General features: G+C 45.6%; 1 protein-coding gene across 6 annotated transcripts in view; it reads right to left on the reverse strand.

Annotated features, from left to right (window-relative positions):
* The window catches only part of ASAP1 (ArfGAP with SH3 domain, ankyrin repeat and PH domain 1), a 337,055-nt gene that overhangs the window by 49,749 nt on the left and 262,130 nt on the right, over nucleotides 1–25,176 (reverse strand). For all 6 annotated transcript variants that reach the window (XM_079112364.1, XM_079112361.1, XM_079112365.1 and 3 more), the window contains 4 exons: nucleotides 21,048–21,148; nucleotides 16,647–16,716; nucleotides 3,758–3,845; nucleotides 1,567–1,615 (listed from right to left, as the gene is read on the reverse strand). In XM_079112364.1, coding sequence (XP_078968490.1) covers nucleotides 1,567–1,615; nucleotides 3,758–3,845; nucleotides 16,647–16,716; nucleotides 21,048–21,148 — 308 coding nt within the window. The remainder of the gene's footprint in view (nucleotides 1–1,566; nucleotides 1,616–3,757; nucleotides 3,846–16,646; nucleotides 16,717–21,047; nucleotides 21,149–25,176) is intronic.

Raw genomic sequence — 25,176 nt, forward strand, 5'->3', positions numbered from 1 at the left:
CAGAAGGCAGCAAAGATGCAGTGGACGCCTTCACCGCCCGTGCGGATTTCTCACTTGTTTTCCATTTAGGGCTCTAAGGAGGGGGAGAGAGGGAGGAGAGGAATCAGAAGCTCAGGAAGCAGCCTTCCACCATGGGTTTGGAATTCCGTATGGGGTGAAATCCTGGCTTCCCAGGACGGTGACCACGGCACACCGTGCCCATTTCCTCTTCCTCAAACTAGGGATCCAAGCTCCTATCCCTGGGGCGTGGCATACTTAGCATGGCAACCTCGATAAACACTGCCCGCTCTCAATCTGCGGGTGGGAGGCAGCCCTCCCAACATGATGGCTCTCGTCTGGTTCCCGGGTCACACTCTGGTCTGCCAACTCTGTGCCCAGGACACCCAGACGCGGGGCCGCTCCCTGTCAGGACCTCCCGCCTGCAGGGCAGTGCTTCCATCCTCCCGCACCTGCCAGAGCCAGCTCAGCTGACCTTCCTCTAGGATATCCCTGAGCAGACCAAGTGCCCCAGGGGTGAGTGCTGGTCTGCCGACCCCAGCAGCCCTATGCTGGCGTCTGCCCCGCTAAATTTCCAGCTGGAGTCTCAGTCTTTGCCCTGTTCTTGATACCTCAGTGGTATTTATGAATATTCAGCGGGACGAACAGACAAGGGCCGCGCCCTTCCTTCCGTCCCACTGACCTTTGTTCTCCTTCTCTGTACTTCCCACCCCCACATGCTCTCCACCCATCTTCTGGTCTCCTTCTGCTCCCTTTGCCATTTCCTCTCGGCCAGAGGGAAAGAGTAATGCTGCAGAGAAGGGGGTGTGAGAGGGTGGAAGAGGCGAGGACGAGGCACGCTGGTGTGAAGAGCCCTGTGGCCCTCTGGTAAGGATCAGGGAAGGAAGAGGACAGTGACCTGGCAGGACAGGAGCTTGGAGTGCGTGAAACTTGGCCCATGTTACCAAGGACTTGCCAGAGAGGAGGAAACCTGACATCATAAGGAAGGTTGAACTGCCCTCTTCAGTACCAAGGTTGTGAGCAGCTGAGAACGTCACTGCTGTGCACCACCTTCCATGGCCCAGGGTGCCTTCAGGAAGGAAGGTGACTCGGGGCTGCTCCCAGCAGCATGTGACACCAAACCTGGCTCTTCCCAATGCATGGCCCCGGGGAAAGGCGCCTGCCAGTGTTGCTCCTCAAGGCCAGGCTCTCCCGCTCCTTCTGCAGGTTCACTCAAGCACCCAGGTAGACTGGTTCATGCATTTGGTCACCAGACACTAAGCAAGGCCCTTCTAAGTGTGGGTGACATGATTAAAAGACAAGTAAGGTGTAGCCCTTGTCCTCAAGAAGCACTTGGTCTCCAGAAGGCTGTGGGTGAGCACAAGAAGGTCACAGGGGGAGGGAAGCAGCCTCGGGCACAGAGGAGGGAGCAATAACCTCAGAGGCAGAGAAGCCTGGGCCAGAAATGACAGGAGGTGCCAACATGCACTGAGCAGACAGGACAGAGCACCCAGATGCAGAGAGGAGCAAAGTGTGAGAAAACAGCTTGAGAGCCAGGAGCAGTTCCTACCAAGGCTATAGGCTACTTACGCTACATAATCCTGCTCGTCTTCTGCCTGAAAGTGATACGTCCTATTATCTAAAAGAAAAGAAAAGAGAGTGACACCTCAGAAAGCAGCGTCCTTTCAAGTATAACACAGACCTTTAAAGTTCCTGGGGAGGAAAAAAGAAGCCCACCTAGCAAAAGTAGGAATCTAAGGTCATTCTGTTTTTATATCCTGCTTTGCCAGGTGAACAGTTTGCTCTGTCGATATTATTCCTCAAGTACAAGAGGAGTATAATAAAATATCACAAATACCATGCAAACATTAGGCACCTCTTCTGAGACAAAGTGAGAAGGGGGGAGGTCCCATCTGACCAGGTGGGCTTTGGGGAAATAGTGAGGAGTGCCAGTATCTCCTTCTCAGAAAGGACCCACTGGCCGCTTCTCCAAGGCCTGGGACCCCACCTGCAGGGCGGCTGCGGCAGGCTTTGCCCCAGGTGTGGGGCTGCTCCCCGCTTTCTGTTCAAGGAAGAAAGGCTCAACTTCTGGAACCCATGAAAGAGAAGGCAAGGACTAAACTGGACATTTGGGGCAGGTGTCCACGAGAGAAGTGCTTTCTTAAAACTCCAGATTTGCAAGAACGTTTCAAGACATTCAGGGTGAAATAACATTGATGAGCATTTCCTCACATGACTGCTCCAGGCTGGGCACGCTCATCCTTCTCAAGAGAGACAATGAGTGTGTTAAAGTACACATCTGGACAGTAGTGCCTGACAGCCTCTGCTGAATACCCACCTTACTGCTGTGTGACCACACCTGAGTCACTGAACCTCTCCTAAACTCAGTTTTTTTTTTTCTTCTGTAAAATGGGAAGCTGACAGGGCTTTTGTGAGAGTTGGCAATAATGTATAAAAAATACCTAGCACATTGAGATGCTCAATAACTGACAACTATTATTAATAACCCAAAGGTTCTCATATCTAGAGGTTCTTGGCTTTTTGAAATCATATCATAATTCCAGCTTTTCCTATTTCTTTCTCATCAATAACCCAAGAAATCTCTTAAGTCATAAAAATCATGGAGAATCTAAATTTTACAGGGTGCTGCAGCATCTAGCTCAGACTCCATCTGAAGAGACTGACGATTTCCTGGATCAGGACAGTTTTTGAGTTTGCATTCATGGAACTGCATCAACAGGATTTCCAGGGCAGGAAGGTATTTTTGTGCTTCCACACAGGTCACGCATTTCAGTTGCTGGTCTGCTTTTCTGGGCTCTGACAGAGAAGGGACCAAACCTAAGGCTGGTGGTGCAGGATTTTGGGATGGTGGCGAGAGTCACTCCACTGGCTTGCCAGGCTCTCCCCCTGCAGGAGGAGTTGTTCCCTCAGCTGCCGTGTGGCCACCAGGTGCTCCCACGTGTGCTAACTTAGCAGAGCGACACTCGCCCAGCTGCTGTACCCCGTGGTGGTGTGCGTGGGGAGGGTTCATTATGCTCTCACCACGAGGGAAAAGTAACCTCTGAACCATATGGTATAAGTGAGTGAGGGAATGCAGTGACACAGTTCATGAAATGTGAAGGTAGTCCTGCTTGGAAGCAAGAACATGATTTTTCCTCTAAGAGCCTGATTTTGCAGGGATATAACTCCAGGCAAATTAGCTTTATGGGTACAGAGGTATCCCTGCATTCCCAAGTCTGTACCAGAGCTTTTTGACTCCACATGCACGTTAAAATCACGAAGGGCTTTAAAAACACCTATGTCTGGACCTCATACCAAAGCATCTTCGAGGTCCAGAGGAGAAATGGGAACATATTTAGAAACAGCTCTCTGAGAGGATACAGTTGTGGACTCACAGTCAAGCACTGCACAAGCACAACATACAAATCCAGACTCCTCATATTCTGAACATCGTCATATCTGACACCGCTATGCCTTCCCAACTGTAAGAGGGTTGAGTGCAAATTAAATGACCCAAGAAAGTCAGGTATGGTGGCACATGTTTGTAGGCCAGATACTTGGGAGGCTGGGGCAGGAGGGCTGCTGGAGCTTAGGAGTTCAAGGCCAGCCTGAGGAACAGAGCAAGACTCTGTCTAAAGCTGCAACTGCAGGAATGACAAGAAGCTCTGCCAGGGTGACTCTGGATCTGTGCTTGGAAAGGCTGCTTCAGGATCCAAGACGGCGGACATCTGCAGGTGTCAGAACCCACAGCAACCTACAGAAAGTGTTTTAAAGGACTCACGTGAAATCAGGTCAAAAGACTTCTTGTCCTCGGCGTTTGGTTTCACCTGGCAGGTAAGAAGGTTCAGCTTGGCTGGCTGCCTATTAGACTGGACAAAAGAAAGCAGAGACGTTATGTGCAGCACTGCCCTCTGGCCTGCGGACTGCCCGCAGCACAGCATGCGGTTCACGAAGCCTGTTTAGTGATGCAAGAACACGTGTTGAGCAAGGAAGGATAGACCTCTGGGCACTGCCGGGTGTACTGCAAGGCAGCACCAGATCTGCAGGTTTCTGTCCTCAGATATAAGCTGGTAGGTAAAGTCCTTTACTCCATTAGAGCTCTGAACCTCATTAAGAAGGAAAAAAAATGTAGCTGTTTTAACTGCACATAGGGATCCTGGTGACTCATCTTACTGGAACCAGGGATGATTCGCCTCACTTGCAGTGAAGAATGGGCAGGGTCCCTAGAAAGGCACCTTCTGGCACCTACACATATTCACACACAGCTGGCACTGTCAAGACAGTACCTTACAGTGACATGCAGAGAGCCCCAGTGCATTCACTGACTCAGAGTGACCCCAGTAATCAATTATCCCAAATCCAACGTCCAAGGTAGCCACAAATTTTGGTTGCAATGCAAAATTTACATTACTTCTCTTAAAAGTACAGGTGTAAGTACCATCTGAGAGTCCTTGCTTAATCAGTTCTGTATCTGCAGAGAGAGGAATCCAAGGATTCCCATCACTCATGAGTATGTCTCTCACCCACACGTGTAAGAGACCCAACATAAGCAGATGCACTACCTCAGAGTCTCGTCACACAGACTTTCCAGCCCTCCTGCTGTACTTGTCCAAGGTCACATGCTGGCCAGTGCTGTGCTGATACCAGGATCCTGCTTCCTGCAGGAGCTAAAGAATAAGCCGTCTGAGTGCCTGAGTTGGGCTCTGCTTGGACACAGAAGTTTGTGGAAGCAAGTAATGGAACTGTCAGCTCAGACCTGCTGCCTGCCTTGGCCCACAGTCGGGACTGAAAATCTTCACGTTTCCACCCAAAGAATGCCAAGTGTTTAGGACAGACAGAAGGGGGAGAGGGACGGAGAGAGGTCCAACCAAAGTCCCAAACAACAGAGATGGAACATGGTCAAGACAATCAATGACATGCTGCATCTCTCCTAAACAACAGGCTCTCAATGATGGTGCCTCCCTTCCGGTACTCTCTAGACCAAATCAAGATCTTCCTGCTGTGACTTCAATGACATTAGACATAGAAAACCACAACTCTTATCCCCTGTTCCAAAACAAGCCATCTAAGAAGAGGAGGTGAGACCCCAAGGAATTTCATGATCACTGTGTGTACCCTTGGATTTAGAAATGGAGCTAGGAGTAAGTAAGAGCAATTCCTGCCCAGGAGGGCACAGAGCTTGGGTAAGGGTTCCTGGGCTCCATAACTGGCTGCTGAAACCAGGCAGGAGGGGAGAGGGTCACCCGGACCTGCACAGTGTCTTAGAACAGACCCGGAGCTCAGCCTGCTAAGGGCCTCAAACTCCAAAACTAGCATCTGCAGTCACAAACCTAGCCTAGCCTAGGGTCAAAGAAAGTGCTAGCCCTACATCTTCTCTCTTTGGATGCTGATAAAATTACCAGATTTCCCATATGAATGACTATGACGTGCAATGATCTGAAAAGGATGTGACCCAGTTAATGGTGTGATTCTTGTTCCACTTTAGAACCCACATTTAAAGAAGGACGTAGAAAGCTTAGGGAGATGGAGAGATGATTAAAGAGGTAGGAAGTGGAAACTCCTAAGATGGGTTGAAGACACTGCTTAGTCCAAGGGAAGGCAGCTGGGGGTGATTAAATAACCACCTTCAAGTTCGCAAAGGTTGTTACGGGAAGGCTGGGCAGCTGTTTTCCATTTGCACAGATGAAAAGAAATGTACTTAAATTGTAGAAGATTTGAGCCAGATAAAAGGAAGAACTTCCCAAGCTTTAACTGACTACGTATAATAAGAGGTTTCGGGATTCTTAAGTAGAGAAATCTGTCTTGGAAAATTTTAAGACTTTTTAGACACTTCACATCTAAATGTGGCAGAGGGCTAACACGCGGATTTCTTTTTCTTCCCAAATGTTCTCTGGTATTTCTTACCAATGAATACACCAAATAATAAATGCAACATCTTTAAAAAAAGGAAACCTGTTCAGCTCGCTAGTAACTGCATTCAAGCTCCATCCACGTCTCACTACTAAGCACCGTTTTGCCGGAAAGCTTCGGGTAAGGTTTTCTACAGTTTAGTTATTCATGATGGGGCTACAACTTCCGTTTTCTTCCCTTAGAAGCCCATCAAGGCTACTGGGCTGACCTTTGCACATTAACAGACCCTTATTTGACACTAACACAGCCTGTCTCAGGGTGCTTCCCAAGCTGGGTGCCAGGGAGGAATCTGACAAGTGACCTATCACATCAAACGTGACTTTTCAGGATCTAAGAACACAAGTTTTGACTGTCTCAGCAGCAGACATGTCCCGTGCTGAGCCTGCGGATGCCAGCAAGGGGAGCGGTATGATTAGCCAAAGGCCAGGGACCAAGGCGTCAAGCTCGGAGATCACGGCGGTAATGATAGTAATTCCAGATGTTTGTATAACTTCCCGAAATTCCAAAGAACTTTGACATTTAGTAGTAAATTATAGGTATATTGATTAAAGAAGATGTAATCTTCTCTGGGGTTTCAACACAGAGTAAAATCAAAGTAAAACTAAATGACTTGCTCTGGGCTACATCAGGGTGGGATGGTTTCGGAAATACTTTCATATTGTTTAAGTACAAGAGGAAAAAAGGAAAAACTCAAGGACATTTCATCACACTGAGTCCGTGCTGTTGATTCCCGTCCCACTCAGAATAAAAACCCTTCTGTATCCCCACCTCCAGGTGCCACCGACTTGGCTCCTGCCACTGTGGAGGGCCTGGCCCTTCCTGCTGTCTACAGCCTAGACCACGGGCCCTTGACTCCTGCCTCCCTCCCTCAGGTCTCACCACCCGCATGTCCACAGCTGCTGACCCCTCTTCCCATGGTGGTCCTTCTTACACCCTGCTGTCTTTCTTCCTGGCTCTTCTCTCTCCTTTTGCTTTCTGTCTTTCTTCCCATCAAGGGTACACTTCCCCCCCCCTATTAAAATGTGCCAAGCATACAGCAGGTATTCAAAGGAAAAGACTACATTCAGGTGCCTTATCACACCTTCCCTGGGAGGAAATGAGGAAATTAAGGCACCAGAAGTTAAGGGACATTCCTAAGGTCTCTCATAAAGGAGGTGGTGTGAGCGGATCAAGGTCCGCGGCCGCTCCTCCTCTGCTTCCGCTGTGCAGTACAGGTAGAAGACAGCAATACGGCACTCCCAGCACTAGAGCTCCTGAGAAGAGCAGGGTTACAAGCAGACAGAGTGGAAGTTTCAAGATCGACTTCGATCTTAATATCTTCTTAGGTTATTTGATTCTCTTTCATAATTGATAAAGAATATGAAATAGTTATTCATTCCTTTGACATATTAAGTTTCTACCACATTCTTAACACATCTGAAAATCATGAGGTCCATGCCCTCAAGCAGCTCTGAGAAACAGACCTGGACATGTTCCAGAACAAGCCTGGTGCCCAGGGAGCCCTGGGGTCTGAGCTCTTGGGTGTGTAGCAGAGAGGCAGGTGGACCTTCCAGTGAGGACCTGGGGGAGAAGGGAGCAGGACCAACCAGATGAGCGGGCAGGGGTGGAGCTGCAGGTAGAAAGGCCTGGAGCATGAGCGGGTGCAGGCAGCTCTTGGTGACGCTGAGCCGAGAAGCAGGCAGGGCCCTGCACAGGGTGCTGAGGGGCTCCTTTCCCAGGGCAGTGGCAATCTGCAGAAGGAAGCTGAGCAGGGAGGGACAGCCAGCTCTGCCTTTCAGGGCATGACTGGTGGAGGAGGCCAAGAGCAACTGAGAGAAGATGACGGAAGAGCCGTGAAGCGCCTGAATGGAAGATAAGGCAGTGGTGCCAGAGGCTGGGGAGGGCTCCACAGGCTTTCCAACCAGCAATTCAAGACTGATTCTCCAGGGCGCGGGAGCTACCCAGGCAGCCCTGACGGCCAGCAGGGAAGGGCAGGTGCACCTGCAGGTGCTCTCGGGTGGCACCTCTTTCCAAGACTCTGAGAGCTTCTCCAAATACAGGTGTTACACCTGTCAGCTGAAGATTTTAGGATTCTGTTCCCTCCAAGTCTGAAGCCTATCCTTTCACAAATTTTATTTTTCATTAAAATAATGCCTAGTCACTGAAGAAAAATTAGGAGACAGATGAAGTAAAGAAGAAACTGAACATCACTTGTTAACCCCACTTTTATACCCAGTGATCCACACACTACTATCACCCTGATATTAACGAGATGCGTGCCAGGTATCCTTTTTCTTTTTCTTTTTTTTTTTTTTTTTTTAAAAGCATCCATTGATTAAACCTGTACAGATTATTTTGTAAACTACTTTTTTTTCCTTTTCAATTGGCAACATGCACAGATGTATTCTTTTCAAAACAGGATATTATAGTGATACGTGCACACCCATGTTTATGGCAGCACAATTCACAATAGCCAAACTATAGAACCAGCCCAGGTGTCCATCAATACATGAATGAATAAAGGAAACATACATGTACACAAGTGTTTTATTCAGCCATAAAGAAGAATGAAATTGTCATTTGCAGGAAAACGGATGGAACTAGAGAACACTGTGTTAAGTGAAATAAGCCAAACTCACAAGTTCCGGGGTCACATTTTCTCTAATATGTGGAAACTAGAGAGGAAAAATAAAGATGGAGAGTGATCTTTCACATTTTCTGCTTAGTTATAGTAGCCTCTTTGATCCATGCCTTGTAATCCAACAAGTTAGATACCACAAACCTCCTGACCTATAATATTTATAAGAAATGCAATAACTTGATGATGAAACATCTGAGCTATAATCCTTTTTTTTTTTTTTTTTTTTTTTTTGTGGTGCTGGTGATCGAACCCAGGGCCTTGTGCTTGCAAGGCAAGCACTCTACCGACTGAGCTATCTCCCAAGCCCTATAATCCATTTTTTAAAAAACATTCTCATCAGTTTGTCAACTGTATTGGTCAGATTAATGTTCCTGTGACCAAACTGCCTGACAATAACATGAAAGATCTATGTGGCTCACAGTTTCAGGGTGTTTGGTCCATGGTCAGCTGGCTCCAATGCAAATGTCATGGTGAAAGGTCTTGGCAGAGGAAGTTGCTCAACCTGGGAGCCAGGAAGCAGAGAGGAAGGGGCTGGGGAGCGCATGAGCCCCAGTGCTGACTTCCTCCAACCAGGTCCTGCCTCCAGGGAGTGCATCCAGCTGCTGGGGTTAGTCCACTAATGAGGGTAGAGCCCTCCAATCATGGCCTAAAAGTCCCACCTCCGAACCTCGATGCATTTGGGAACCAGGCAAGCCTTGGGAGTCATGCCAGACCTAAACCATAATGTCCACAAAGCAGGCGGTGAGTGGGTGAGAGAATGTCTACCAGGCCCACCCCATCCTCACGCACGAGGTCTGTCCCTCAGAGCAAGGGCAGTCTCTCCACAGGTGTGTGGCATTTAGTGGGCCAAGCACCGTGCTGAGGGTTTCCCATGCTTGTTTAATTAGCACGATTACTGACAGCCCCATCAGTAAGCACCACTGTACTGCCCCACACTTAACAAACAAGGAACCAAGGCACAGAGAGGCTAACGCACTCTACCTTAAGGTCTCAGCAGAACATCTGATGAAGGCAGAGTTTTTAAGAAAACTTACTTTTCTGTAACAAGGAGGGTGGGTGCAGGTCATGAAAGCTGACTGATTTGACTGCAAGCCTTTTGTTTCATACCTTCGAAATTGCAGAATCAGGACTTTTCTTTAGTCTTCTTACCCCTGAACGACCAACCGCATCTATTTTACCAAGTGGACGTGCTTTCTTGATTTGTGGGCTCTGAATTAACAAGATTTTCTCTACCGACTTTTCTACTAGAATTACAGAGCTGCAGGGGAAGCACGGAGAATGACAGGCTCTGTGAGGACCTCCAAGGCGAGGGTGCTTAGGGACCACGACCCTCACCAGTCGTGAGGCCAAGCTTTTGATCTGAAGCCTCTTTTCAATTTTAATTCTTCAATTTCATCCTCCCTTCTTCGTTTATGAAACAAGTTTCTTGCTGGAGTTTCCGCTAATCTCTGTTCAACATGAAAGCAGGGGAGATTTATCTGGCAGGTCCTTAAATCCGAGGCAGTATTAAGTCTGTGACACCCTTGTTATTCCAGAGGATTTGCCAGAAGAAGAAATCAAGGCTGCAGTGCTGGAGGTTCCCTGAGGCCCACATGGGAGACGGCTACACAATACCTAGCTTTAATGAAGCCACACTTTGGGAATTGAGGCACATGACAGTTTGGTGTGTCTGGAGCAAAGCAATGTTCTATTAATTTAGAAAAGCAATTTATTGCAATTTATTCATATTATAAGGTACCAAGCAGAATGGAGGGGAAAAAACCTCATATGGAGGCAATCAGGCCTGGCGTCTACAAATGGAGCCAAGAGCAAGTACCTTAGCTCCTCTGAGCTCCTTAGCATGGAGAGAGAAAATAAAGCCATCTTTGTTGTGGCAATGAACTCAGGGATGCAGCACAAGAGTCCAGCGTTCTGCTTCCTTGTAGGAGGTGCACAGGATTTGGACTTCAACTTCCCGAGTTCAAATCTGGTTCCAGCACCTGTTGGTTGTATGACTTTCAGGGTCTTCCCATTAAAACGGAGATAACATACCTCCCTGTGAAGGGTAACGAAAGGTAAATGCAAAGCACATGTAAAGGGTAGCATGCAGGCAGTATCTGCTTTATTACTCCACTGAAATACTGGAAGCTGGGTGTCTTATGAAGAAAAAAGGTTTATTCAGCTGACAGTTTTGGAAGCTGAAAGTTCAAACAGGGTGGCGCCAGATCTGGTGAACCCCCTGACTGCAGTGCCTCGCGGCAGATTCCATCGTGGTGGCAATGTGGAGGGGGATCTCACGGACCGACAGGAGGCCCGAGAGCAGCGCAGAGGTCAGGCTTGCTCTCCCCCGCACCTCTTCTGGTAGGGGACTGAACCCCCTAAGTTATATCTCCGGTCCTTTACACACTTTTCTTTTGATCAGGGTCCTGGAAGGTGCTTGGTAGCTTATCCAAGGCTCTGTGGCTTGTCAGGGGCATCGCCTCGGTCTAACTGGCTCTAAAGTTTGTCCTCTTTGAATTCCCAGTGCTGCTTTCTAATCCACTGAAGAAAGATAGTCCTTTCTCCCAGTGACAGTGGGGAAAAAGCGGTGGGCTCAGAGAGGAGTCCAGGACAGCCTCAGAGCTTTAAAGGCCAGCCCCAGACAGGAGTCACGATATGCTCAGGGACAGGAGCAGTCTTTTCCAGGCTCCTTGGGCTTCCCGAATGCTCTTAGTGTATCCTTCAAAGCCCCGCAGCGGTTATCTTCAGAGTTCTGGACAGGCCCCAAACCTGTAGTCCTGGGGAACTGTCCTCTGATTCAAAGAGCCCAAGAGCAGAGACACATGGAATTCTTGCCTTAGTGAAATGCCCTGGGAGGTGACAGAGCTGCAGTTAAGCCCTAACAGGCAGAAATTAAATTTCTATGAGAAATACTTACCCCAATCTGGCTTTGTAAAGTATGCTGAGGAGGTAAGGGAACAGCAGTACTGAAGAACTCCTGTAAACCACAATTTAGATGAAGGGAAGACGTCGAAGAGTGACGACAGGGTATATGCGCTGAGCAGTCCTGCCCCACGTCTGCCCTAAGTGCCCACAATCAACAAACTCATTTCGCCTTTAGAACTGCCTATGAGTCGGGCACTGCACTGTCAAGGGCTCCCTTTTATCTAGATGGGAATCCCTTGCTTGGATTCAGTGTCAGAGACGGAGCTCAAACACTGGTAGCCTGTCTCCAGGGTTCTAGAAGCAGCAGCCCCCACCTCAGCTCACTGAGTTGATAATACCTGTGGAGCTCAGGAAACACTTATTGTGGTCTAGGCTCTCCAAAGCCTTTAAATGCATCATTTTATTTAATTTCTTGCCACACTGAGAGATGGGGACTGTTACCAGCCAGTTTTACAGAGGAGGGCACAAACTCAGTAATGGAGCATGCACAGTAAGAAGCTCAGTGCACACGAACTCACAGGTGGACTCCAGGGCTGTGCTCTGAATTTCCCTGCTGAAGACAATGGGCCTGCAGGCAGGTGGACCACCACGTCATCTGCAGATGCTCACCTGTTCAAGGCCAGCTGGATTCCTAGTCTTTTTGAGTAAAACACCAAAATTTTTTGGTTGGACTTCTGTATGACACTGAAGTACTTTTAGTGCCATCAGATTGAGAAACAAGGGACTAAGAATTTAATGGCTGCTATGGTGTTAACTCTAAGGGCATGCAGAGGCATTTAAAAAAAATGTATCATTTAGCAGTCTCCAGATTCAAGGGTAAACTCCTAGGGCCCTTGCAATATTCCCAGGACCAGCACTCCCCTTTCCTCCTAAAAGTCCTCGCAGCCTTCTCTATCTGAAGACCCTGACTGATTCAATGACATGGGAAATGGCTTCGTTCCAAAGAGATCGCTATTGGTCTTGAAAGTTTCAAAGACCTAATAATAATCTGGCATTTGAGGTGAGGCCTACAGTCTCGTAGAAAATGCATGGGCTTTGGGGTTTGGAACTCATCCAGCAATTTACAAACTGCATGGGCTCAGTATCTCCGAGCCTCATCTACAAGATGCAGTTTCATTTAGGACGTATTCACTGAGTACTAACCACACATTGGGCAATGTGCTCCTATTAGGAATTCAAGCTGAGCAGGACAGTCCCCACTCAGGAATCTCAGCCTAGAGAGAAATGAAGGTTGGAGCACCCATCCTCAGGACTCTCTTAAGACTAAGCGCAGGGAACACCACGTGCTCGATAAACAGCAGTTCTCGTTCCTTTTTCAACCATTATCTAAAAAGTACATCGCATCAAGGTTGGTTAATTCAGGGAGTGAGGGTTTTAAAAAGCACAGCTGCTTATGCTTTTATACAGGATTACTACAATGAAGTAATAAACTATAATTCTAACATTTTATTTCTTTGTTTTATTATTTTTACAATGTTTAGGTTTGTTTATACTACTTTTAGTCAAAAAAAAAAAAAAAAAAAAAGAAGGAAATGCAAACAACTCAAAGGCACAGACTGGCAGTAAGATGGTAGCTGAAGTTGCTCTGGGGATTGTCAGCACTAGTGGGAACAGCAATTCACACCAACCACCTTCACCAGGGCCAAGGGAGCCAGGTGTGAGACCCCGTGTCTGGTTTTAGTTCAACAAAAAGAAAAGAGCACTGAAGGCAGAAAGGAAAGAACTGGCCGAGGCACCTCCTCTCAGCTCCCCACAGCAGCCCAGAGCTTCCTGCTTGGGGGATGAACAGGGTTAAGTCCGGGTCTTAGACTTCAAGCCCACCACAGTGAAACCCAAAGTATAGAAATCTGCTGAGAATGGTTAAGTGACTATATAAGCTTCTTTATACTTAAGTTTTGCCACAGGTTTACTAAGAGTTGGGATTCTGAAACAAAAGCATCTTATACCGTGTTTAGAAAGTCTAGCTGGGGCTGCGGGTGGCGCTCAGAGGCAAAGCCCTCGTATAGCACGGTAAGGCCCTGGATGCCAGCAGGAAGACATGATTAAATATTAATATCAACCAGGTACAGTAGTGCAAGCCTTAATCCCAGCTACCTGGGGGGCTGAGCAAGAGGACTGCAAACTCAAAGCCAGCCTGGGCTACTTAGTGAGGCCCTGCCTCAAATTAAAAAGCAAAACAGGGCTGGGGATGCAGCCTGGTGGTAGTGTGCCCCTGGGTTCAATCCTCAGTACCAAGAAGGAAAACAATCCTAAACAGTGCAGAGCAGGAGAAAAGGACACTAAAACCGATGGTTCATAAACAAGCTACGATTATAACAGCAAATGCAGAGATTTCCACAATGTCATGTTACCTTGAATAGTAAGTAAAAACACATCTTTGAACAGATCCATGAAGAGCAATGGATTTGTGGGTGAGATCTTTAGGGATGGGCTGTAGGTAATTCTTCAGGAGTACATAGGAAAGTATTTCTCCCTGCAGCAGTAAGTCAGGGAGATGAATCACTCCCGAGCAGGTATTACTCAGGTGGTCAAGCCAAAGACACTGTGCCACTAGTCTGGTGCTCTCCTGAGTCACTGTTAACAACAATCTGCAAAGGTGACATTCATGGCTGGGGTGGAGTGGGGTGGGGTGGGGTGTCTTTGAGGTGGAGGAATTTTCAGGTATTATGGGGCTCCTGAATAAAGGTTCCAGGTTTTCTGACAATAAAAACCCTTCTCCAGTAGCAGAAGGGCTATTAGGGACCGGAAAGAGGCCTGGGGAGTGGAGAGTGAGGAAGGGAAGGAGGCGGGACAGCGAGTGCAGCAACATGGTGGATGTGATCGGAGCCTGATGCGAACATGTGTGGAAATGTCAGTGTGAATCCCAGTAATCTGCACAATTAAGAAGTAGTAATTATTATAAAGAACCAAAAGGCTCTTTCCCCGACTGTTTCAAAGTCATATCATCTTTTCATTTTCCCAGGAACTACTAGCCCCAATTTTCAGCTCATCCTAAGTAAACAATGGTGTCTGCAAAGTGGGGAAAACTGGCTAAAACTGGCTAGAGACTTTCCTATGGAGGCAGGAATATGATCATAAGTGATGTAATTAGCAGCAAAAAAAGGGGGGGACTAAAGCCAATGAAAAGTGGGGAACAGAATAACACAAGTCGGGGAAGGAACCACAAGTGGGGAGGGGCCCATTTCCCCTGGGCTGCTCTGGGGCAGGAGAGCTCCCGATCTGTAGCAGGAGGGGCTGCTCATCAAGAGCTCGGTACCACCAGTGACCTCTGAGGAGCTAATAGTAACAGCAATGACTATCACTCTGCACACACGGCATGTGTCACTCAATACCCATATCATCTTTTTCTCAAGGTCACACAGTCAACAGCAAAGCTGGGATTCAGACTCCCACCTGACAGATGCCACAGCCCATGCTCTCAGCCACCCAAGTGGTCGACTGTGATACTTGTTGTTAATTAGAAAGAATGCACATAAACAATTGGCTTAACCACAATAATGTCTTCTGGCAGAAAAGAAGGAAAGAGAACTCATTTATTTCCTATTTTTAGCAAAGTGCCCAAGGTCATAAAACTATTAAGCAGGGCTGCTGATGCGCTTCATCAACTATGCTATCTCCCGTCACACTACTCTGCTTCCCACGGAAACTCCTAAGAAAAGCACATGAACAGAACAGGGTAAGGCCACATGTAGCTCTCAAAATGCTTGCTGAGACGGCTGTGACCAGACGAATCCACGGGGAGAGGTCTCAGAAGAAGTTCAATAAAGTTAGGGGACACGTCATAAATCTCTGACTAAAAATTCACAATCTAAATAGTCAAAAAGATCGGAAACTTCACTCTAGTATAAACGGAACAGTGTATGCAATTAAGTATGCGTAGGTCCAGAGGACCTATTTTCCATCCATGTAACTTGATGCTTAGGCCAGCCACAAGGGTGAATGGAACTCAGTTATCAAATGCTAAATAAAAGAACAATTGCTAGGCAGCCTCAGTGACAACCCCTAACCCATCCAGTCTGCAGGCAGGATTTCTGCTATTGGATGGTGGCTGGCCAGAACTGGCATGATGGTTAAAATCTCAGCTGGACCATCTAAGGACAGAACTCAACACAGGGTTCTTCAGGGGGCAGGGGACAGAGATGAGGCAACTGCTCGAGGTTCATGAAGGACTACTAATACATGCCATCACGTACGAGGCCACGAGACCAAGCACCTTCCGTGCGTCTGGGGCCATGTGTCTGCTAAAGACAGAGAGACCATCAGGAGCAGATGAGTGACTGCAGAGAGCGGAGAGTGCAGAACAGGAGGGCTCCACAGGAAGAGGCACACTAGCAGGACCCCTGGACTAAGGCCTGACAGAACCAAGCTTGCATTTCTTACTCCACCAGTTACCAGCCAAGCTGGAGCTCAAGGGTCCAATTTCTTTATCTGTAAAAGGAAGGTTCCGATACCACACGGGCTGTTGGGGTGGTGAAATAAAATGAACTTCATGAAGGTAAGCAGTACTTCCTCTCTTTGATAGAGAAATGTAAACTTAGCTGTAACAAAAATTGCCGGTGCCATAAATGCCCGTCCTCGTTTTTGCTATCCTGTTGGCACGGACTGCTTATCCTAACTCAAGGGCCCCGCGCGGCACAGGCCACAGCAGTTCACCTGAGAGTTTATCCTTCACGCTGACATTACTGGGTTACGCCGCACACATATCTTTAAAGACACTTGGAACAAACTCTGCCATCCACCGAGTAATGTTTTCAGGACCCCTGAATCTTTGAGAATCAAAAATAATTCTCTGCTAGTTTAAAAAGGCAAAACAGAGCTTACTTGTTTCACTGTGCTCTCTTGCTGGCCAGCACGACTGAACATCTCTGCACACATCCTTCTGTTTCCTACATTACTTTTCCAGGTAAAGAATTTTATAAGGCAGGAACTAGGCTTTTCAGAACAGCCAATGGTACTTCCCGAAAGATAAGATTGTAAGATCAAACAATATCTGATTCAGTTTGAGGGAACCAAAAGAAAGGTTTCTGGTGGTGACCTAGAAGGACACAGGCCGCCACAAGACAGGATAAAAACCAATGTTTTGTAGAAGAATATCCTCAACGATCTGACCCAAATCCATACATACATAAAGATATGTGGGCAAAACTTCCGTACTGGTTACTTCATCTCATTAGCTTTCTGGTCCAGGAGGCAGAAAGTATAACAAATAGGCCAGGAAAACCACAGACACACTTACGGTTGCATGCGAGATGGTCAGGATTCCATTCTTGACGGTGCACTTCCTCCTCTGCCACACTTTCCGGATCCTAGGGAGCAAGCCCAGCAGAACTGCATGTAGTGTCTGAGTCACGTAATCATACTATATGATGTGAAACAACGATTACAAAAAAACCCCACTCCAAAAGAAAAAAAACCTGACCCCCTTGTTTAAATCACACAAAATAGAAAATTCTGGTTGCCTTTCCTATCCCAGGTAGAGGGTAAATCAGACAGGCAGGCATACACAAAGATGCTCATGATGACACTGTTTTCGATGGTGAAAATGAGAGATAGAAAAAACAAATTTAACAGCAGGAACATTAATTATGGTTACAATACAGGTAAAAAATACTCTTCTCTGAAAAGGGGGCCCAGACCTATATTAGGAATTGTATACGGAGATTTGAATCATACCTGTCAATCGTCTAAGGAGATCTTAACCTATCTGTCAACCGTCTGTCAGAAAGCTCTATTAACTGACTACATCTACAATAAATGCATTTTTAAAAGTCATGAAATCTGCCATGAGGGGGAAGAATGGGGGTGCGGCTGCCCCTCAGATGTAGAAGAAAGAGCTCAGGGTCCAAGGCACAAGAACGACCATGAGTATTTTTGGTGACTCACACACCTCCCCACTGGGGTCTCCCAGGGCCCCTGGAAGGAGAGCTATTCCTGGTTCTCGTGGGAGCTGACTGTGGAAAGCATTCGCAAGTAGGTGAGAAACATGTTTTGAAAAAACTGATGATGCCGAAGGATGGAAACGTCAAAGAGCACTGATTTCAACTTGGAAGAGTTTCCAGTGAAGCTCCAGGTGTGATTAAGAGACTGCAGGTGAAGCAGACCTCTGCACACGCAGCAGGCGTGGCCGTGCTGCTTGGGACACTGCCACCAGGGAGACAGAAACGGGTGGGGTGTGGGATTCCCTGGGCTGGGAGAGGGCTTTGCAGGCCTTCTGTTGCCATGGAAACGAACAACATCAGCAGGGACCATTCTATCTTTCCCAGACTTTAAAATGGTAACTTGCATTTTTCTTTTCCTTCTTAAATTAGTCCTCTAAGGAAACTGCCACAACATAAGTTTAAAACCAACACCGATAACACTCTCTTCTTATATATGTAACTGCTAGAAGTATGGCTTGTTCCAGAGCATGTTTTTCAGAGGGTAATGAGAATTTGACTCCATGTAAACTGAACTCGCTGTGCTCAAAATGGTAAGTTTCCTCAGGAGGTAGTTTAGATCCACTACTTGAGAACTATCCTCAAATTGCAGCTAACCCACATACTTCCTTTTGCAAGAACTGACTAGGAAAAGTACTAACTAGGATATCAGAGCTAATATCCATCAAATGATAATGCCTGCAGGGCTGGGGAGATAGCTCAGCCGGTAGAGTGCTTGCCTTGCGAGCACAAGGCCCTGAGTTCAATCCCCAGTACCGCAAAAAAAAAAAAAAAAAAAAAAAAAAAAAGAAAAAAAAAAGATAATGCCTGCATTTGGTCAATGGTACCAGCTTTCTGCAAGTGGCACTGATCTCATCTTACTGTGGCAGAATCTTGTGATGATGGGCAAGGCAGTCTCTGTATAGCTAGCAGCACCCTTCCTAGCAATGCATTTCAAAATACAAACCACCAACTCATCAAACTACTCAACCTTGGGGAAACTTGCCCTGATCAGTTTACTGATTTGATTTAGTTAAGCTTTTATTCATCAGTTTTTCTTATGTATATTAAGGAACCATAAAATAAATATCCACATTCTCTTGCACAGCTAATGAAGCTGAGGAAGGTAACACAAAAGCACTGACCTTCCTGGCCGAGAGACTGCTAATGAGGCATTCCAGATGGCCAGAGGAAGGAGAATAATATTAAGATATGCCCCTGCACAGCTGAGAACAGCAGCTCCTGATCTTTGTAAATCTTCTACAGCTCTTTTCTATTAAAAAGTAGCCTTGCACAACTCAGTGTGTACGGATTTTGATGCTGGATAACTTGGGCTTTGGACCCCACATCATCTAGCATAATCCTGGCAAAGCTGACACATCACATGTGTTATTTGACCTCTTACAGACTCATTTTCCTTGCCTGTACCATGAAGATAATAATGCCCACCTTCTGGGGTTGTTTTGAGAAAATACACGTAAAGCAATTGCTCCTTTGCCTTTCAATAAATGCCTCTGGGCCATAAAGTTTTAAGATTACTAAACATTTTAAATTGGTTTCAAATTGTGTAACAATCCTTAAGAAACAAGCAACATTTTTAAAATTTGGGTCAGAAATTACTAATGCAAACGACCCTCAGGAGAAAATCACAATATTACCAGTGGTTACTGCAGGCAAATGAATCTGTCTGCAGGTATAGGCACGGCAGTACCTTCTTCCACAGAAGCAACCACCATTAACTGAGGGTTATGGCTATTCACCTGTGCTGCCTGAGCAATCATTAGGAGTTGGACCACTTGGCTTCCAACCTCCCAACTCTAACATCAACAGCTCTTCCCTTAGCTCTTGCCAACAGACTGCAGCAGGGTGAGAGTGAAAGCCATATCTCACTTCCCTTTTACTCCCAGCACCAGCAGACTGCCTCGCACACTGGAGTGCTTGCTGTATGCATGTGCAATGAATGTGTGAGGAGGGGCAGGAGGGGGAGCATGCCAGTATGCTTTGGGAATGCCAAGGCTGGTCGGCAGCAGTGATAGCCACTTTGAAATATGAAGGGGAGATGCCTGGTGTGAAGTCCGAGACGCAGTTTCAAATCTGGGCTCTTGTAGTTACTGTCTAATGATCTCAGTCATACGGAGATGACCGAGCGTGCCTGGAATATGGCAGGCGCTCAGCAGGTGCTCACAAGAGGCGATTTTAGGGTCTGAACCAAACAATACCGGATGAAAATGCTGGTCTTCCTGGGACATGCAGATGTTAACCACTCAGAAATAGGCAATTCTAATTTAAAGAAAAGCACTGTGACTTCAGGTGAAAGTGCTTAAAAACTGCGATTATTCTATACTTCTGCTTTCAAAGAAATGTTAATAGTGCACTGTTGCCTTTTTCTTCCTTTGGAATGTAAGGACTTTCTTTTACTCAATGCTATATATTTCAGGTGCCTTGAAGACTGAGTCCTAGACACAGAAGATTCTCAAAGGATACTTGCTGAAAGCATGAACGGAATGAACATAAAGACAGAGACACCAGAAATGTGTAAGTGAAACATCTGCAATTTCAACAAACAAAACCAGATAACATACAGCTTTGATGAGGCCAAGAACACAGACGCACAAGCAGTCAGAAAACAAGGAGCTTTCTTCTAAAAAAGATGACAATTAGTAAGGGGAATGATCAAGAGTCTACTTAGGCACTCACTGTTAAACAGGATCATATGTTCAAGCAATGGAAAGGAAGAGTGGCAGGACAGTGGACAGAGCGGCACAAGGAAGTTGAAGAGAAAGACCAGGCAAGATACTCTATATGCAGAGGGAAGTCACTGGAGCAATGTAAACAAATGAATGACATCATGTGCTTGATGTGTAAGAGATCATTCTGGATCAGATGTGGTGGAGCACACCTCTAATCCCAGAGACTTGGGAGGCTGAGGCAGGAGGATTACACATTTGAGGTCAGCCTCAGCAACTTAATGAGACCCTGTCCCAAAAATAAAAAGGAGGGCTGGGGATATAGCTCAGTTGGTAGAGTGCTTGCTTTGCATGCACAAGGCCCTGGGTTCAATCTCTAGCACCACTAAAAATAAATATATAAATAAATAAAATAAAATAAAATGGCCTGGGGATGTAGCTCAGTGATAAAGTGCCCCTGGGATAAATTCCCTGTACCAAAACCAAATCACCAAAAAAAGACAAGACCACTCGAGTGCTATGTACAGGGGTGCTGGAGAGAGAGAAGAGTGAGCGACAGTCCAGTTAGAAGGTGGCACCACAATCCAGGAGAGATGCTAGTGGACAATCCTGGAGCCACAGCAGCAAAAATGGCTAGAGGTACATTATTTTTAGAGTTAGAACAGGAAGGGCTTTTGTCAGATTGGCTGTAATATAAAAGAGAAAAGGCCAAAACTGACCCAAGGTTGGAATTTGAATGGCCAGGTGCACCACCCAGGCAGAGAACGATGTACTAACTACAAGTAGAGAGGTGGGCCTCTCACTTCTTGCCTACCTAAAAGAACAGGTTACGAGTGACAGGAGCCATCTGGAGAGGCCACAAAACAACTACTGCTTTTTTTAAAAGACAGGTTAAATCTCACACTTATGTGAAGAAAGTCAATGCATTAGAAAACTTTTAAGTGTGTTTTCCAATCTGAGACTAGAACAAGTGGCTAGTTAGCAGCACTCGGTAAACATGATCACACCCTGGGACGCCGGCGGGCCCACACGTACCCGTCGCTCTTCTTCAGCAGGTAGCCCTTTTTCTCACTGCCGTATTCCTTATTGCCTTGGAGCTGATGCATGCTGTACCCTCCTTGCCGGCTCTGGGAATCCTAGAAAACAGAAGCCACAGATTAAGCTAAAGCTGGAGACAATTTCCAGTCCTTGACTCTATCCTGCCATTGAGCCTCTGCCCATTGATCTAAGAATTATGAAGCTTTGAGAGCTGCCAGGTCCTTGCCTTCATTTTAGAGGAAGAAAAGGACAGGAAAACATTTGACAGTCACAAAGCAAGTTCCAGGCAGGGCCAGGGCTGGGGCTGGGTCTAGGGCCTGGGCTCCTGTTTCTAGTTCAGAGCCCAGCTCTACCTTTTTCTTTCTTTTTTTAAGAGCCCAGCTCTACTTTGAAGTGAGTTCAAACACTCACAGGGCACTGGGAGACTACCAGATGACTCAACCCAGTTTACACTAATGGCAGGGGCAAGCACAGGAAGCAATGGAAAACAGAAGTGGGCCTCAACAAAACCCGTGCAACCCAAGGGCCTTCCTCCACAGGCTGCACCTTTTCTCCCTTTATGTACTCTACTAATGTTTTCTAAATAAAAGGAAACCTTCTACACTGAGGTATAAGGAATTACTACGAACTAACACCACAGATGACACAAGTGGAGTCCCTGAGGGCAGCCCACTGGTGACTGCGTGGCCATAGCAGCCACGATGATGTGGAATCATAAGAAACAAATGAACCATACTGGACTGCAGCACAAGGACGTGGGTGTCTAGACATGGAAGTAGGACAACACATTCTCACAGCAAGTATGGACTTACTCTCCTAGACTTCGATCAGGAAGGGCAAAAGCAAAGAGAGAAAAGGCAGAACATTGGAAAATACAGTTAATTTTGTTGAAAACTTCATCACCCGTAATTTAAACATTTCATATAATGCATAAAGAGAACATCACCGTAAGAATAATGCCAGAAAACACCAATGTGTATCTTGAGAATCATGATAACCCTTGGGTGACGGGACAGTAAATATACCTATGGGGTTTTGTTGCAGGCCATGTTGAGTGACAGCAGAAATAGCAGAATGGGAGAACGTGAGGTACATGTTACCAAGATCAAGTGTTGACCAGCCTTAAATGTGTGTGGTCAGGGAATCAACAGCTCAGTGACACTCAAAATCAATTACTCAGAAAACCTAAGAAGAGGGGCTGGGGAGATAGCTCAGTCGGTAGAGTGCTTGCCTTGCATGCACAAGGCCCTGGGTTCAATCCCCAGCCCCGCAAACAAACAAACAAACAGAAAACCTAAGAAGAGCCACAAATTGTAGGAATTCAAATGGAGAGAATGGAATACATGCGTCTGGTTCATAAGAAACTCCTGAAACGTGGTGCTGTGGGAGGAAGCTAAACCGCCGCACTGGCTATTTTCTGATGGCTTTCGGGCAGCACACCTCAAGGCAGGGGCCAGACATTCGGCCCTTTGGGTCGAAGAGTGTGTACTCAGTGAGGCAAATTAGCATGTTAACAATAGCAGGAGGAAAATCTCTAGGACAGCGTGCCTGTGAGGCTATTCTGCCTGTGATGAATTCTGTGTTCCAACACCTCCTAAAAGCCAGGAGGGAGGGAGGGAGGGACGAAGGGACTGAGGCCTGCAGAGCATACAGCCCTGAATGGAGGTGGAGGCTCACACTCTGACCAAGTTGCTGTCCTGCTCTCCTGTCAGGTAGTAAGAGTGGACTGTATGCTTTACCAGGCAAGTGACTTAAGTTAAAGAGGTCACAAATTCAAGTCACTTTCTTACTCTGAGTAATTTCTCTCTTTAACCATCTAGATTCCTTTGGTGTAGCTGGACAATTTTAATCACGTGGACAGGGGTGGGGCATGGAGTAAAATCTGGGAGTCTCTTGTGAAAGTTCCCTTAAAGTTTACTTTTAAATAGGGTCAGAGCCTTGAACTGTACAGTAACTGAGCTCACTAACTGCTCCCTGGTAGGCATGTCCATGCTTTCTGAATGGAGATACGACTGAGGGACTGGACTAAATGCCAGACAGGCAGAAGATCAGCCCTACTCTCCCACTGCCTCTAGCCACAGTCCCCAGAAACAGGTGGGACAATTTTCTTGAGAGAGGCACCAGCGTGTCCACAACCTGATAAAGAAAGATTATGACTGAAAATCAGCTCAAGGTAGCAGGGAACTGAGGTATGGAACAAAACAAGGGCAGGGATTAGTGAAATCCACAAAGCTTGCTGCTTTACTCCAGGGAAATCACTTGAGAATTACAACTACTGATTTAGAGTTAGGGACCTCCTCTATCTCCCAGGAACATTAAAAACAAAATCTAAAATCTCCTTGGATATCAATTCTTATTAAAAAAAAAAAAAAAAAAAAAAGACTTCTTCCTCAAAACCCTTGTCACTGAACTAGAATTCTCTCCAGATGCCCACATAATTCTTAGGTGTGTCTGAACGCTTTAAAACAGTCTCTAACCTTAACTCATATGATAGCCTTTAGAATAAAAGTCTAAAAAAGCATAAAAGTCTAAAAAGAACAAAAGTTTTAAAAATAAAAGTACTCATTTTCTAAAAAGATTCAGACAAATGATGTATGAAAATTATTTTATTCTGTAAATTGGTGTGAAAATATTCCTTACATATATTTATTATTTGCCTACACAAACCTTAAATTCTAAATAACAAGTGCTTGGGTTGAATGGGTTTGTTGTACATCAGGCAAACATATTTCTGAGGGTGAATAAAATGCCTTCACTATATATAGGGTTTGACTTTATTAAACTGAACAGAAAGAAGCAGTATGTAGCAAAAGTCAAGCATCAACAATCCTAAATTAACTATTAATGAGTTTCAGGGCTTCATAAAGACCTATCAATTATCATTTGTGCACGTGGAGAAATAATGGCCTTTCAGCTGGCTTAGCGGAGTGCTATAAATAAAAGGATTTTCTTTTTTTGACAAAGTACACATTGGAGAATTATCAACATAATCATAAATAAACCCAACTGAAGAAACAGGTCCCGAATTCATTGGTAGCATAACAAAAGTTAAGCGTGTATTTAGGAAAGAACTGCAAATGAAAACTCATTTGGGCAAACACATGTAACACTAAAAATAAACAATGAACTTAAAACCTTGGGGAAATTTCATGATGTGAGGCAGGAAATGTAAATGAAATTGCTCTATTATTTTTAGTTCACTTTCCTATCCTCTTATTAGTAGTGCAGACAAATCACTTCACTTTCTTAGCTGAAACCGTATTAACATAAAATCTATTATTACGAACTAATCTCAATCTCTTTAAACTGCAAGCAATTACACATTCACTTATTTAATGGGGTTATAAATGCTTCTGGTATTCAATTCAAATCCAAACCTCTACTACTTCAATTTCAATGAAGTGTGTGGATGGATGGACAAAGATCCCTTCTGTTTTGTCTCACTAAACGTTACTGAGCAGTTCTGGGGTGCCAGGCAATGTGTCACATATTGCAAAGGAGACAGAGAAGACCAATACATGGAATTCCCCAAACTTGCAAATCACACCATCATGTCCATCAGTAACTTAAACCAAAGGCTGGAACTTTTGAAATGATTCAGTAGACTATGAATATGATTGATAATATCACAACTAGAAATAGAATATTTATAGCCCTAAAGATAGTTTAGGGAACAAAGAGTTCTTTTGAGAGGTTAGGCTATTCTAAGAGGTTAAGATAATTAATTTCACAGAACATCTGCTAAAAGACAATAAAGACTTTAATTTGATTTTGACAAGGAATTAAAAAAAAAAAGGCCTTTCAAAAATTTGGGGATAGTATTCACAATTAAAATTCTTACAGTTTCCTTCAATAGTAGCCATGTTAGAACCTGGTGAGGGTAGGCAGGCTAAAAGGTTTGTTGGATGCTTTTAATTTCTCAGGTTATCTTTTATATCACTCTATACTGCTCAAAAAGTAGTGCTATGATGAGGACCCGATACTTCCCTCTCACATTTAATCTAAGTTGTTAAAAATCATTAGCTTCTAAACATATTTTGCAATGAGATAATTAAAAGTCATGTGAAAGGGATAGGTATGCTGTGAAAGATCAAATTTTCTTATAAAATACTTGACATGGTGCTAA

Source organism: Sciurus vulgaris (assembly GCF_902686455.1).
Source record: "Sciurus vulgaris genome assembly, chromosome: 1".
Classification (NCBI taxonomy): Eukaryota; Metazoa; Chordata; class Mammalia; order Rodentia; family Sciuridae; genus Sciurus; species Sciurus vulgaris.